Source organism: Heteronotia binoei, chromosome 21, assembly GCF_032191835.1.
Source record: "Heteronotia binoei isolate CCM8104 ecotype False Entrance Well chromosome 21, APGP_CSIRO_Hbin_v1, whole genome shotgun sequence".
Classification (NCBI taxonomy): domain Eukaryota; kingdom Metazoa; phylum Chordata; class Lepidosauria; order Squamata; family Gekkonidae; genus Heteronotia; species Heteronotia binoei.
Genome location: NC_083243.1, coordinates 153,689,358 through 153,702,985, shown reverse-complemented (window position 1 = coordinate 153,702,985; position 13,628 = coordinate 153,689,358). Strand labels below are relative to the sequence as shown.

Here is a 13,628-nt window from a genome sequence, read left to right as displayed (position 1 = left end):
TGCAGTGTGGGAGAGGGAAACAATGACAGTGTTAGCTGTCCATTTTAGGGTCGCATGTCACATGACAGCAATATTTTTAGGGGGGGGGGAAATCATGTAGTTTGTCAAACAATGTTTTGGTAGAATTACACTATTGGAGATTAACTTTTTTCCTTATACAAGAAAACATGTTTTTGTGAAACAGTCCTTAGAATCTGAAAAAGCCTGAGACACAGCGAAGCAAACAAAAAATTCAGTTTTAATGTAAATAAAACAATGTCAAAGTTACCCACATGTGTTCTGCAATGTCTAAGCTTCTAATATATGCACAGGTGGTTCATCAGAAGACAGTACATGAATTTTTAAGTTTAGACACACAAAGAGAGAGAGTTAATCAAGGCAGTGCCTCAATGAAGGTCAGGTACGGAACTGGACAAATCAATTAAACTAAAATTATGTTGAAGGAAAATAAAACAGATAAGCTACTTGTAATATAACAGGTATTGTAACAAGCCTTAGTCTACATGCTTGATTAAAACCAACCTTGGGTTCACTTTCTGCATCTTCCTCCTCCTCTCCTTCTTCTTCACCTTCTAATTCCTATAGTTGAAGGTTGAACAAGTAGGAATAAGAACATATTTTGGGAGTTTCAATTTATGAAGCATTTAGTACAGTACTAAGTGGTGTCTTGGTACGTCTGAAATTATTTGGTATTTGAATTAATTGAACTGCAGGATTCTTTAGAATGCACTAGATTTTCTCTTGATTCAAAGGACCAAAAATTAAAGTTCCTATCAACTGATATTAAAGCAGAATTTAGCATTAAAGTTTTGTTTGTTTCCCATTTATTCTACTTCTGAACTCTTGTCTTTCCATGTCACTCAGTTGCTAGCTCTGGTTTGGGAAATACTTGGAAATTTTAGAGGTGGATCCTGAGAAGGGTGGGGTTTGGGGAGGGGAGGGACTTAAACTGAGTATGATGCCATAGAAACCACCTTCCAAAGAAGCCATTTCCTCCAGGAGAACTGATCTCTGTTACCTGGAGATCAGCTGTAATAGTGGGAGATCTCCAGCTACTGCCTGGAGGTTGGCAATTCCAATCCCTTATATGTTAATGTGGTTGTCCTGAAATACTAGAAGGAAAAATCATAGGACTTCACTGTTTTCTTGCTATATTAAGGCTGTATTAAGCAGACAACTTCTACCTAATTTGTTTTTTTGTAAAAAAATTAAAATTCTTTGCTATAAAGAAATGTTACAAGCAGTGTTGCTTCTAAGCTGAATTAGTGTAAGCTAGGTCACAGTTGCTTGTCTTAGCTCAGGAAAAATGGCCCCAGAGCAAACTAACTTATGCAGTTTTGCTCATAAGACTCCAACAAGTACACCATATCAAAACAATGCTACTTGCTTTGAATCTTTCCCCAAACAGCATTGAAAAAACAACACTCTCCAATTGTATCTGCATTATAGACACTGGGAGAAATCATTTCTGGTTCTGGAGTTGGCCATCATTAATATGCTGATGACACGCAATTCTATATTTCTTTATTCAAATCAACTTGCAATGAGGGACTTGCAATGATGTCTTCAGCCACTGCCTGTCTACTGTGGTTAAATGGCTAACAGTTGAAAGTGAAGCTAGGCAAGATGAAAAGTTAACACTGGTTGGGAGACTGAAGTTTTGGGTACAGACTGATAGCTGCTCATACATGTGTGTTCTCTGTTGTGGCCCACTTCTTGTGGAATGGCACTCCTGAGGCAGCCAGAAAGGCTCCCACACTTCTGTCACTCTGCAAACTATGTAAAACAGGATTGCTCATAAAGGCATTTTTAAAAGCAAATAGGGCTATAGCATAATAGGAAGGTTCTGGAAGGTGCATTTTATGAAGGAAATAGGACTGTAACCCATGGCATTGTTTCTTATATATGCTATCTTGTGCTTATTGCATTGTTGTCTCATGCTATTTGATTGTATTGCTTTAAACTGTGCAATCTATCCTAAGTATCAGTGAGAAAAGGTGGGCTATAGTCTAAATAAATAAAATTTCAGAACAAGTGTTTTGTATGGTGTCCAGTCTTAATCGACAATCCTGAAATCAACTTATTAAGAATGGAACACAGCCTGGCAAATCAACTTACTTTTCATAACATGTGCTCTCAAGAAGCTATCACATTTTATCATCCTTACTCCAAAAAAAAACAACATTTGAACAAATATTTAACATACTCACCTCTTCTTCTCCTTCCTCTCCTTCTTCAAACTAAGAGAAAAAGGATTTGTTTAGGTCTTATTACTCATTAAAATATTTGCATTTATATGATGAATATATGTATTCCATATTGTCTCTGCACTTTTTACCCTTTCAGGGGCTCCACCGCACAGGAATACTTCATATACACACTGCTGAAACACTAAAATGTAGAGTTGGACCCAATGCTACTTTCCTGCTAGGTCACTTGTACTAGCAGAGGAAAGGTAACTTTTGCCCATACTTTCTTCCCACTGCAGACCACTAGATTACATTCGGCACTCTTCCCTAGATGTTCTGAACCCCGGAAGCAGTGGTATTCGGTGGTGCAGTGCAGCACTATTCCGCAAAAAGAGCTTTCCTGATGCTAGACTGGATTGTTTACAAAATTTCTATACTCCATCAGTAGCATTTTATAAATTAACAGAAGTCTAAGTTCTTCATGTGTTACTTAATTTAAACAGGTTTAAGAAAGAGAGAATGTATACGCTTTTGCTTGGTTTCAGCAAAACAAAACTAACAGATTAAATCCAATACGTTTACAAAATAGATCTTGTTCTGTTTATTTGATAAAAGCCATAGGATATGATCAACAGTTAATTTGAACCCTTTCATTTGTTTAAAGAAGAATTAAAAAGGGTGTAACATACATAAATCAGAGCTGCTTATAGCTAACTGTTCTGTAGACTCCCTACAATTTTTACAAGGTTTCAAAACTTCAATATTAACATAATTTGCTTCCCCTCTATTTTTTCTTTAGGACTCAATAAGAGGGTAAGTATGTAAGCAAGGAATGGAGCTCAGAAGATATGGTTGCCTTAAAGCTGGCACGGCATAATAATCACTATGGGATTGAGCTGTGAAATCTCCAACCCAAATCACACCTCAGCCTTTGGAAGGTTCTCTGGTTAGCACTATTTTTTCAACTTCCCCTCCTTCACTACAGTACCTCGATAACAGTGACTTATCTTATAAAGTTACTGTAAGGATTATCAAGTTATGGGGCTTTGAACGCTGTTAAATTCTAAATATTATGGTTAAGCAAGAAATCCTCTAAATTTTCACAGCATAAATTCTAATTCCTCCCACCCACCCCTAACTCTAAAGCAAGGCCCAAATACAATGGAAGAACCAATTATCCAGTTAGGAACCAACAATTTGTGAATAAAAACTATGTTGCCACTAAGAAGGCATCAATTCCTCTTTTATATTAACACAAATTTAACGTTACTAGAAAATAAAAGGAAACAAGTCTGAGGCATCCATTGGTTAGTTAAGGACATTTAAATATACATACGTTATCATCATCTTCTATAGCTTCCCCAGTGAAATAAAGTACAGCACGGGGCACTATTCTTTCACGGAAGAAGTGCCCAACTTCAAAGTCTATAGCTAAAGTACACTCAGAATCTTCATCCTACAGAAGAGCAAAAAGCACAGAAAATTACTACAAAAGCATTTTAAAACAAGCATTTTGAAGGCTATGTCTTTAAGGTCATGAGTTTGTGTTTATATTTAAGCACTGTTACAAAAACAAACACTGAGGTACAAAGTTTTTTCCTGATCTGTAAATGTGAATTTTCAATGGAACATCAATATTAGCTTTATGTTAAGAATCTATCCTTTTTAGATTCTTGTGAACATCAGAAAATACACTTTAACGATTTAAGACCAACTAAATTACATGGAACGGAGACAAAGCACAAAAAGAGAAAACTAAGGTATCACTGGTATTGGACAGACTAGATATTTATCAGGTCCTCAGTTAAACAAAACTATTTTAAAAAATTAAGATGTTTAATTACAAAACAACAATCCCCAATTCCAACCTTCCCATTCATACTCTCTCCAGACAATAGTTTGCTTAACAATGGAGATAAATAGAGAACATGTGTGTATAAAAAGTAACGTTACATAAACTAGTTTACATTAATTTTATGTATGTCCAGACACGTTGAACAAATACAATCAAATTTCTTTTCTTTTACTGCCAAATTCTGCAATTTTCTGTCCACATCAAGGGTTCCCAACATGGTGCCCTTGGGCGCCAAGGCACAAATTGGCAACTTTTCTGGTGGTTGCCAAGTGTTTTTTTAGAAAGTGGGTGGGGTGCCAGTTTAGGGCTTTTGCCTGGCAAGACTTCCGAATGACTACTGCAGATTTAACAGGCTATGCAGATTTTTTTTTTTAAAAAAAAATGTTGCTTTGGTAGCAGCTGCCACTACAGCACCAGGATTTGCACTATGTTAATAAAAATAAGCTGTGGCAATCGTTTTGTGGCTGGCACAGCCTCCTGTGGCAACCATTTTGTTGCTGAGCCTAGCATGCTATGTCAAATTGTATTGCAGGCTCACAAAGCTTGGGGACCCCTGATCTATGTAAGTTTAGAGGCAATGTGGCATTCATCTTTAGAGGATGAGTAACTACCAGAAATATTTCTAATGAAAAATATTATATCTGAGAAGAAACAGTCAAGGTGGTGTCCTTTAATGACACATCCATCAAATTGCTACCTCAGGCAATCCATCTTAACCTTCCTAACAATAAAGGCCAGCACTGGGTATAAAAGTTAAAAACAAAACAGACTTACCAGAGATTCTCCATCTCCTGAAACTGTTAAGAAAGAGAGGCAGAGGGGAGAGAAAGAGAGAGATTAAACAGCCAGTCCCAATCTTCTTTGAACCAAAAAAGTAACTGTGCCACATTTTAAAGCCAGACCAAAAAGCAAAGAAAACTGCACTGGTACAAATGAAGTTTGAGAGATATATCCCCGCTACATGTTTTAACAAAGAAGGCTAAGTGCTGTGTTTACAGAACGCTAGAAGTGAAGCCCAAAAGGAATATGTGTCACCAGAAAGAAAAGCTGTCCACTGTGTGCCTACATTTACCTTGCATAATAGAAGTGAAGAGGACAGAGCATTTCATTTAAATAATGCTACAAGGATATATCAAAATTAAAATGTGATCACTATCATTCTGATATAATCATTAAAGGCAAAAACAGATCAGGGCCAACACCTGAAATGCCAACTTTACCAGATAAGCCAGCTTAGTTTAATTACAATACTGCTGATTTTTGAGTGACAATATGAAGAAAGAGGAGAAACTGACCCTCTACTGCCAGTTACCTAAACTGGGATTAATTCTTTCCCTACCAATCTGCCCAATGATGACTGAAAAGAACAAAAGGAGGTGAGGGAAAAAAACCATATTAATTCTCTTGGTCAAAATTTTAAATGAAAAACACTGTCAGAGGTGTCAAACTCATCTGCTACAAGGACTGGATCTGACATAAATGTCACATTGTTGGGCTAGGTACGAGAGATATAAACTTTATAAAGGTCACAGGCAAACCCAATTAATGATTTTCAAACAAAATACAAATATGTTCAAAAACATTAACACTCTTACAGTAGTATTTCCTTAAAGTATTTCCGTGATGCCCATCCTCCTACTTCCACTGCCATTACACATTAGCACTGGGACAGTATACAGAAACATAATGTACAGCATCTGACATCTGGCAATAAAGATAACGACCAGTTGCTCACATGCCAGATAAGAGCCCTGGATGGGATAGTTCCAGTCCACGGACTGTATGCTTGACACTAGGGATGGGCATGCACTGGGAAAATGGGAGGTTTGTGGTTCTCACAAACCCTGAACCTCCAACAAACTCCTCTACTGGATGAACTGGTTCATGATTCATCAAGTCCAGCCTGTCCTGAGTGAGCCCCGAATGCATTTAAATGCCTTTGGAGCCCACCTCCAGGTCGGACCAGCCTGAGTTCTGAAAGTGAATTCCAAAGGCCTTTGTAGACCTTAAGAGCTCTGTCTGGGAGCTCAGGTAAATCGGGCTGCGCAAATGGACTGAGCTCCAAGAACAAGCTCTGAAGGCTTTTATGGTCTAATATGCCCTTATATGGACAGTCTAACTTAAGATACAGTCTTACAAATGCATGGTGTACACTTGTGGTCAGAGTGATAGATTTGGACCTGGGTTCAAATCACTACTCTGCCACGGAAGCTTGCTGGGTGATCTTGAGCCAGTCACTCTCATTTTAACCTACCCCATAGGGTTGTTGTGAGGATAAAATGAAGGAGTTCAAGTTCCTTTGAGGAAGCACAGAATGAACTAAACAAATACATTAAATGTAAGTCTACACCAAATAAGGAATGATGGAATTTAAACAAACTTACCTTTTATTGGACTGAAGAAGTTGAAGAATGAATCATTGGGTACTTGTTTAGTAATTGTTCTGACAGTGCCTCGTCCCTTATGTTTCTGTTTCTTCTTTATTGTTTTAACAGTAACATTTTTTCCTTTTTTCCAGTCAATAGTACATCTGAAGATAAGGGAGAATTAAGTTTATATGATATTAAGAGGAAAAAGTCAAACTCACTTTGGGGTCATTTTCAGACTAAAGATCCTCTCCCAAGACAATAATAGTAGAGTTTTTTGTCCCCACTGCAGCAGTAGTATTTGAGTTTGCAGAAGGAAAAAGGGGAGGTTGAGCAAAGAAAAGCCCTTAAAACCTTGGGTCCACCATGGATGTCCTGCAATGATAGGATTTTTTAAAAATCATAAAGCTATTGTAACAAATCTATACAACTACACATTTCATGAATTCCTCAAGATTAATGGGGTCAATTTCTGTTTCATGCTCACCCCCCCCCCCGACTTTACAACAAAAAAACCTAGGGGAATTGTTTTTTGACTATTGCTAAAGAGCACTGTAACACAAACTTGCCTTGCCTTATTTACATATTTTATATTCTAACTATGTATTTCTGAAACATTTAGGAATATTTCCTTACCCCTCACAGTCAACAATTTCAGGGCCTTCAAATGAAAAAGGATCCGTCTTGTCTGGTTCTGATTTCATCTTGTAGGTTTTTGTCAAAACTGAATTAGTAAAGTAGTCATTGGGCTCAAAGTAGAACTCTAATGTGAAAGACTAAAGAAAAAGGATCATCATTTTCTGAAGTGACAAGACAGAGAGAAAGAAACTAGCATCACTTTGAGAATATCTGTACTGGTGATTGAGCCTTTGAAAGATGCTCGATATACCTAACCCTGCAATAGCCTTATTTGTTCAAGAAAAGGAACAAATTACAATGCCAACGTATAGCAAAACTGCCAGTGTAAAGCCTATGTTAAGCCTATTTACAGTTCCGATACCAAGATTTACAACTTTATTGTTTTACCAACATGGAGGAGGACTATACTGCACCAGAAATGCAGAATAAGAAAGCTCCATAGGCCAATTCATAACCCAAGTATGTTTGTCAGATATTCTGATAGGCAACTAATAAATATGTGACACGCCTAACTGTAAACTGTTCAGATATGCCAAATAAAGATTTCTGTTTATAATACTTCAGTAAGTTACCACTGATGAGCCGAGAAAATCCTGTTCACCATCTTTTTAGAAAGCTAGTTTAAGGCAAAGAACAACCCATAAAACATTAGGTACCAGAATGAGGCTAAGTAGGATGGGTTACCTTGAGAACAATGATGGGATAAAAAATCACCCTAGTTGCTCTTTCAATTGGCAGAATGCATAGAGAAATAGCTCCAAGTATTACCACCACACATTGGTACATAATGTCCCCAAAATATACTCATTTACAATTTAGTGCAAAACCAGAAGTGTCTAAAGAAGTGTTTCCCATTTGCAGGATCGTGACCCGGTACCGGGCCACGGAAGCCTCACTACCTAGTCACAAGAAAAGCCAGAGTTAGCCCCGCCCCCAGCAAAGCATGACCTCTGCTCTGCTTCCTTCCCCCATCTTTCTGTTGAGAAGAAAGGCTAGCCTTGATGAATGACACAGGCTGCAAAGCCTGCTCTCCATTTGGCTTCCTTCCCCTGTCTCTCTGTATTGCAGAGAAAAGCTAGTCTTGAAGACTGACACAGGCTGCAAAGCCTGCTCTCCATTTGGCTTCCTTTCTTCCCCCGTTTCTCTGCTGTGCAGAGAAAAGCTAGCTTTGAAGACTGACACAGGCTGCAAAGCCTGCTCTCCATTTGGCTTCCTTTCTTCCCCCGTTTCTCTGCTGTGCAGAGAAAAGCTAGCCTTGAAGACTGACACAGGCTGCAAAGTCTAAGCTCTGTTTGGCTTCCTTCCTTCCCCCGTCTCTGTGTTATGCAGAGAGGAGTTGGCTGCCTCTCCTTCCTTCTCCCCCCCTCCCAGTGTTTGAGAGAAAAGCTGGCGTCCACTGGCACTTTTGTTCTTCAAGGTATGAGCTTTCCTGTGCCTTGCAGTATGTTCTTTTGGGGAGATTTCCCCAAGAGGCCTGGGCGGCAAAGAAGAGTATGTGTTAGGGTTTGTAGAATCTTTCGGACTCAAGTGCCGTGTTCTACTGGAGAAAGTTTTCCTTCCAGACGTTTCGTTCTCAGCTGTATGTGTGTTTTTTTCAGCTGGGAGAGGCAGGGAGTGGGCATTCCAGTAGCAATTTTTTTTACCAAACAACCCCTGGGCAGAATTGTTGCTGGCTGAGGTCATCCGATGGTGAGGAAAGCTTTTTTTCTTTGCCCCCCCCTTCTTTCTTTCTTTCCCTGCAAGTGATGCTCTGTCTGTATTCTTGGTGCTGGGAGGCGGGGAAGCAACAGTGGGAAGGCTTCTAGTGCCCTGGCCCCACTGGTGGACATTCTGGAAGTGACATCACAGGAAAAGGTGGAGTTTTGGTTCAGTGTGCCCCAGAAGTGACATCACTTGGCTCTTGACACCACAGGAAATGACATAATTCCTGTCTCTTGGCTCCACCCCCAAAGCCTCCTGGCTCCATCCCCAAATTTTAGTGGGTCATGAAGAAGAAGTGTAAAAATAACCGGGCCATGGGAAAGAAAACTTTGAGAAACCCTGGTCTAGAGCATGAGACCACCCACACAAAAAGCTAGTGATTTTGACTCTGGGGTGTTCTTTTAAAAAAGACTATAGAGATAAAAAGTCCTAGCTTTGCAGAGCATAACTGATCTAGGGAAATACTAAAATAAGTTATCTTTTGCAAATAATATGCTTCCCTGAAGAACATTTATTTCACCACACTGGAATTTAAAAGTAACTCCTCTTTCTTTTATAGTCCTGTATCTTAAAGGGAAATCTCAAAGGAATCTTGAAGGAAAATCCAATATAACAGAAGTATCCAAACATACTTAAATTAGGCAGATAATGTGGGATTTCGTTTCCAATGATGAAGCCACATAATTTCCTTGGAGATGTTTAAAGACCCATAAATGAGGTTAATACCACCCATACATGAGGCTAATAAGGCCTTCCAGTAAAAACAACAGATTACTGAATAGCTTCTCTTATTCTGAAATTATTCTACTACTTTCATTTACATACAGTCCTACAGAAACATCTCCCATAGAGGACCTGACACCACTTTAGAACATGCAATGCATTTAAATATTTATTATTATTTCTCTTATTATCGTCCTTTTTTCTTGGCTCAGGGCATCTTACGAGTAGCTATTAAAACATTACTAAATACAATCAAATGAAAACCCAATACCTCCCCCTTTCAAGTTACTAACACAGCAAATGAGCCACTAAGAAAGGAACACATTTTTTAATAGAGTTGTCAAATGTCTGGCCCACGGCCAAACCCGCCCACCCAGGGCTTTAATCAGGCCTGTGGAGCTCTTTTATTCCCCTCCCCCGCTTCTGTCCTCACCCTCTGAAGCTCAGAGGCTGCCAAAGTTCCCAGCTGCTTCTTCCTTGTCCTTGCAGAGGCGCAAAGGCTAAAGCAGAAAGCAAAGCTGCAATGCAAATGCGGAGTGGATTTTCCATTCAGGTCTCTGGGCACAAAGACCTGAATGGAAAATCCACTGCACTTTTTCCTTACAACTTTGTCTGTGCTGCATTCTGCTTCAATGGAGTGGAGCTCAGTGTAACTTCCCAGTGTTCCTATGACCAGCTGAAACTTCCTGGAGTTGTGTTCTTGCACATAAAGGGCTGATACTTTGAGACAGTTTCGTCTCTGCTCAATGGATATGAGAACTGGTGCCTAGTGAGTATTCTAACTTGGGAACCCACAGTCAAAGGAGAGCCATTGCCAATATGAGTAGATTGGGGGTGGGGAGAAGAAGCTTGCAATGTCCTGCCATTGTTTTCTTGGGCTGAATGCATTTTATATTTGTAGTTTCTGCTGTGATCCTTGTGTTTTTTCTTAATATTTTATTTTTAAAATTGCACTGCAAAATTCTACTATTCCCCCCATCTTTCCATTTTAAACAAAATATTGCAAGAGTTTTAAGTATGCTTGTATTTTAAATTAAATAATATATTTAATTATGTTTGTCTGTGTCCTTTATCTGTGTCTGCTATCTAGCATCACGTTTTATGACATACATGGTTTGGCCACCACAAAGTCCCATTTATGTCAGATCTGGCCCTCCTAACAAATGCGTTTGACACCCATTTTAAAATTTTAAAAAAGAAAAGAAAAGGTAAAGGTAGTCCCTGTGCAAGCACCAGTTGTTTTCTACTCTGGGGTGACATTGCTTTCACAACATTTTCCCAGCAGACTTTTTACAGGGTGATTTGCCATTGCCTTCCCCAATCATCTACATTTCCCCCCCAGCAAGCTGGGTACTCATTTTACCGACCTCGGAAGGATGGAAGGCTGAGTCAACCTTGAGTCAACTACCTGAACCCAGCTTCCCCCGGGATCGAACTCAGGTCGTGAGCAGAGCTTAGGACTGCAGTACTGCAGCTTTACCATTCTGCACCACGGGGCTCTTGTTTTAAAAGTACCTCAGTTAAAATGCCAGATTGCAAAAGTCCCAAGTTTATTTTGCTAAATCAGTTGGTGGCACTATAGCTATGGCTATTTACCAAACAGAATCCCAGCTCAGCTTCCCAAGGAGCATTTATTTTTAATTTATTTATGAGATTTTAATCCTGTTCTCCCTGAGTGTGGGCTCAGGTTGCGTTACAATGTGCCAGTAAAACATATAAAACAATTCCATATAATATCAGTTAAAATCTAAAAAACCCAACTAAATCTATATGGTAATGAGTGGGGATACACAGACCTCAGGGATATAACTGTACATGACCCTAGAAAGGGCCATCCGGGTAACAACTGGACCAAGCTCCCAGACTGTGATACAAGCTGGCATAATGAATAACCTAGGTTGGTTGAAGGAGGAAGCTGGTTAAAGCAGGGGAGGCTGGGTATAGTGAGGCATCTGCTGCCTCAACCAAAGGCCTCATAGAACAGCTCCATTTTACAGGCCAGGAGGAATTGTAATAAATCCCACAGGGACCTGATCTCAATTGGGACCATGTTCTACCAGGCTGGAATCAGAGTCAAAAAAGCTCTGGCTTTGGTCAAGGCTAGGTGGATGATGTCTCTTGGGCCAGGGATTATCAGTAATTGTTCTGCTGAGTGTAACACTCTTTAAGGAACAAACTGGGAGAGACGGTCACACAGATATGTTGGTCCCTGACCGCATAGGGCCTTGAAGGTTAATACAATAACCCTGAATCTAATTCTGTACTCAACTGGAAACCAATGATGTTGGCGAGGATCTGGCTGTACGGGTGCCCACAAAGACGTCCCAGGCAGGAGGTGTGCTGCTGCATTTTGTGCCAACTGAAGTTTCCAGGTCAGATTCAAGGACAGCCATGCATAGAGCAAATTGCAGTAATCCAGTCTGGAGGTGATCATTGCATGGATCACCATTGCCAAGTTGTGGGAGGAGAGATAGGGAACCAGCTGCCTGACTAGCTGAAGATAGTAAAGGCCAATCTGGCAGTATTTGTGATCTGCGCCTCCATTGATAGTGAGGCATCTGGGATCACTCCTAAACTCCTCATCATCAGCATTGGCACTAGAGTTGTCTTGCCAAGGGTCAGGAGTTGGATTCCCCATCCCATCCACCCCCACGACTTAGGTACAGGACCACCCACTAGCCAGCCACAGCTTCCAAAGCTTCAGCAGAAGTCCATCAGCAGATAGAACTGGGTGTCTTCAGCATACTGGTGACACCCCAGCCCAACCCCCCAGGATTAACTGGTGCATACAGATGTTAAACAGTATTAGGGAGAGGATCACGCCCTGAGGAATGCCACAAATCAAAGGGTAACGTGAAGACACCTTCTCCCCAAGTGCCACCCTTTGTCCCTGACCATGAAGAAAGGAGACCAGCCACTGTAAGGCTGTCCCCTATATTCCCCACGTCTGATTGTAACTAACCCTATCAAATGCTATTGTCAAGTCAAGCAGCAACAGCAGTGCTGACCTGCCTCAATCCAGGTGAAATTCAGACTTACTGGACCAATATTAGATACACAGAACCACTAATAAGATTTTTAAAAAACAAACAACCCAAAACTTCCATATTGAAGCCACTGATGTTCACCATGTCTGTAACTTAAATAAACAGTACTCACCATAGGCTGCCCTGGCTCAGAAAATTTCACTTTGATATCTTGCAGATGTTTCAAAATCGGCTCATCATATTCCTAAACACAAATGGGAAAACTAATAAACCATTTCTTTCATAAGAATCATGAACAAGGTTAAAGGTATGTCATCTGTTTTCAAGTTATGTTATTTTCTCCTCAACACTTCTTGGGAATATTTATAATCTGACTAAAATGTATCTGTCTCAGAAACTGAAAGCTTTGGTTTTTATAATCACTATCATAGCAAGTGTACACCTACTCTTAGTACTGGTAAAATGAAATTTATTTGAAATTTATCCTGTTATTCTACACAGTACTGAAATATAATGTGCACAGTTCCTGCCCGGTTTCAGTCATTCAAGATGCAGAAGGACAGTGAGGGTGACAAGAAACTTAGAAACTAAAGATGATAAAAAGCTCAACAGAAAAGAAGCTAATAAAGCATGGGGGGGGCCTGTGTTAAGTAGCTGCTACAGAGCAGTTAGAGTAACAACACTAACATAGGGAGAAGGGCAGGCAGGGAGACACAGACAATTTACATTACCTGGGAATTATTTTAGTTATTTAATGAACAAAGACTGGATGTGCTTTTCTCCATCCCTAGAAGGTGGATTTTTGAAGAACAATTCAACTAGGGCTTAGACAAGAAAGCACACCCACTTTTCCCTATAGTCAGAACTTACTGACTAAATTGCTAGTACAAAAACTGAAATAAACCAATGGACCCATACACACAGAGAACTACTGCTTTGCATAAAAGCAGAACTTAGGTCAACCAAATTGAATTCTCTCTGCTTGCAGACTTCCAAAAGTTCAAAACATGGGCTGTAACAGTCCCTGTGAACAAACACACATTTGAGAAGCAACAGTGTTGCCTGAACTTAAGTGTTTCAGCTATTCATAAAAACCCTACCAAATATGGACCACAGAGAATGTTGTGTTTACTTCCTTATTCATTGCTCTGCAGCTAATTGCTCAAGA

General features: G+C 39.8%; 1 protein-coding gene across 3 annotated transcripts in view; it reads right to left on the bottom strand.

The window, feature by feature from the left end:
- The window catches only part of NAP1L4 (nucleosome assembly protein 1 like 4), a 60,440-nt gene that overhangs the window by 15,344 nt on the left and 31,468 nt on the right, over positions 1-13,628 (bottom strand). For all 3 annotated transcript variants that reach the window (XR_009556611.1, XM_060262169.1, XM_060262170.1), the window contains exons 8-14: positions 12,633-12,704; positions 7,047-7,186; positions 6,429-6,574; positions 4,819-4,841; positions 3,526-3,645; positions 2,211-2,240; positions 523-579 (exon numbers count right to left, since the gene is read on the bottom strand). Coding sequence is in view for 2 of the 3 variants with exons in the window: in XM_060262169.1 (XP_060118152.1) it covers positions 523-579; positions 2,211-2,240; positions 3,526-3,645; positions 4,819-4,841; positions 6,429-6,574; positions 7,047-7,186; positions 12,633-12,704 (588 nt within the window). In the remaining variant the exon portion in view is untranslated. The remainder of the gene's footprint in view (positions 1-522; positions 580-2,210; positions 2,241-3,525; positions 3,646-4,818; positions 4,842-6,428; positions 6,575-7,046; positions 7,187-12,632; positions 12,705-13,628) is intronic.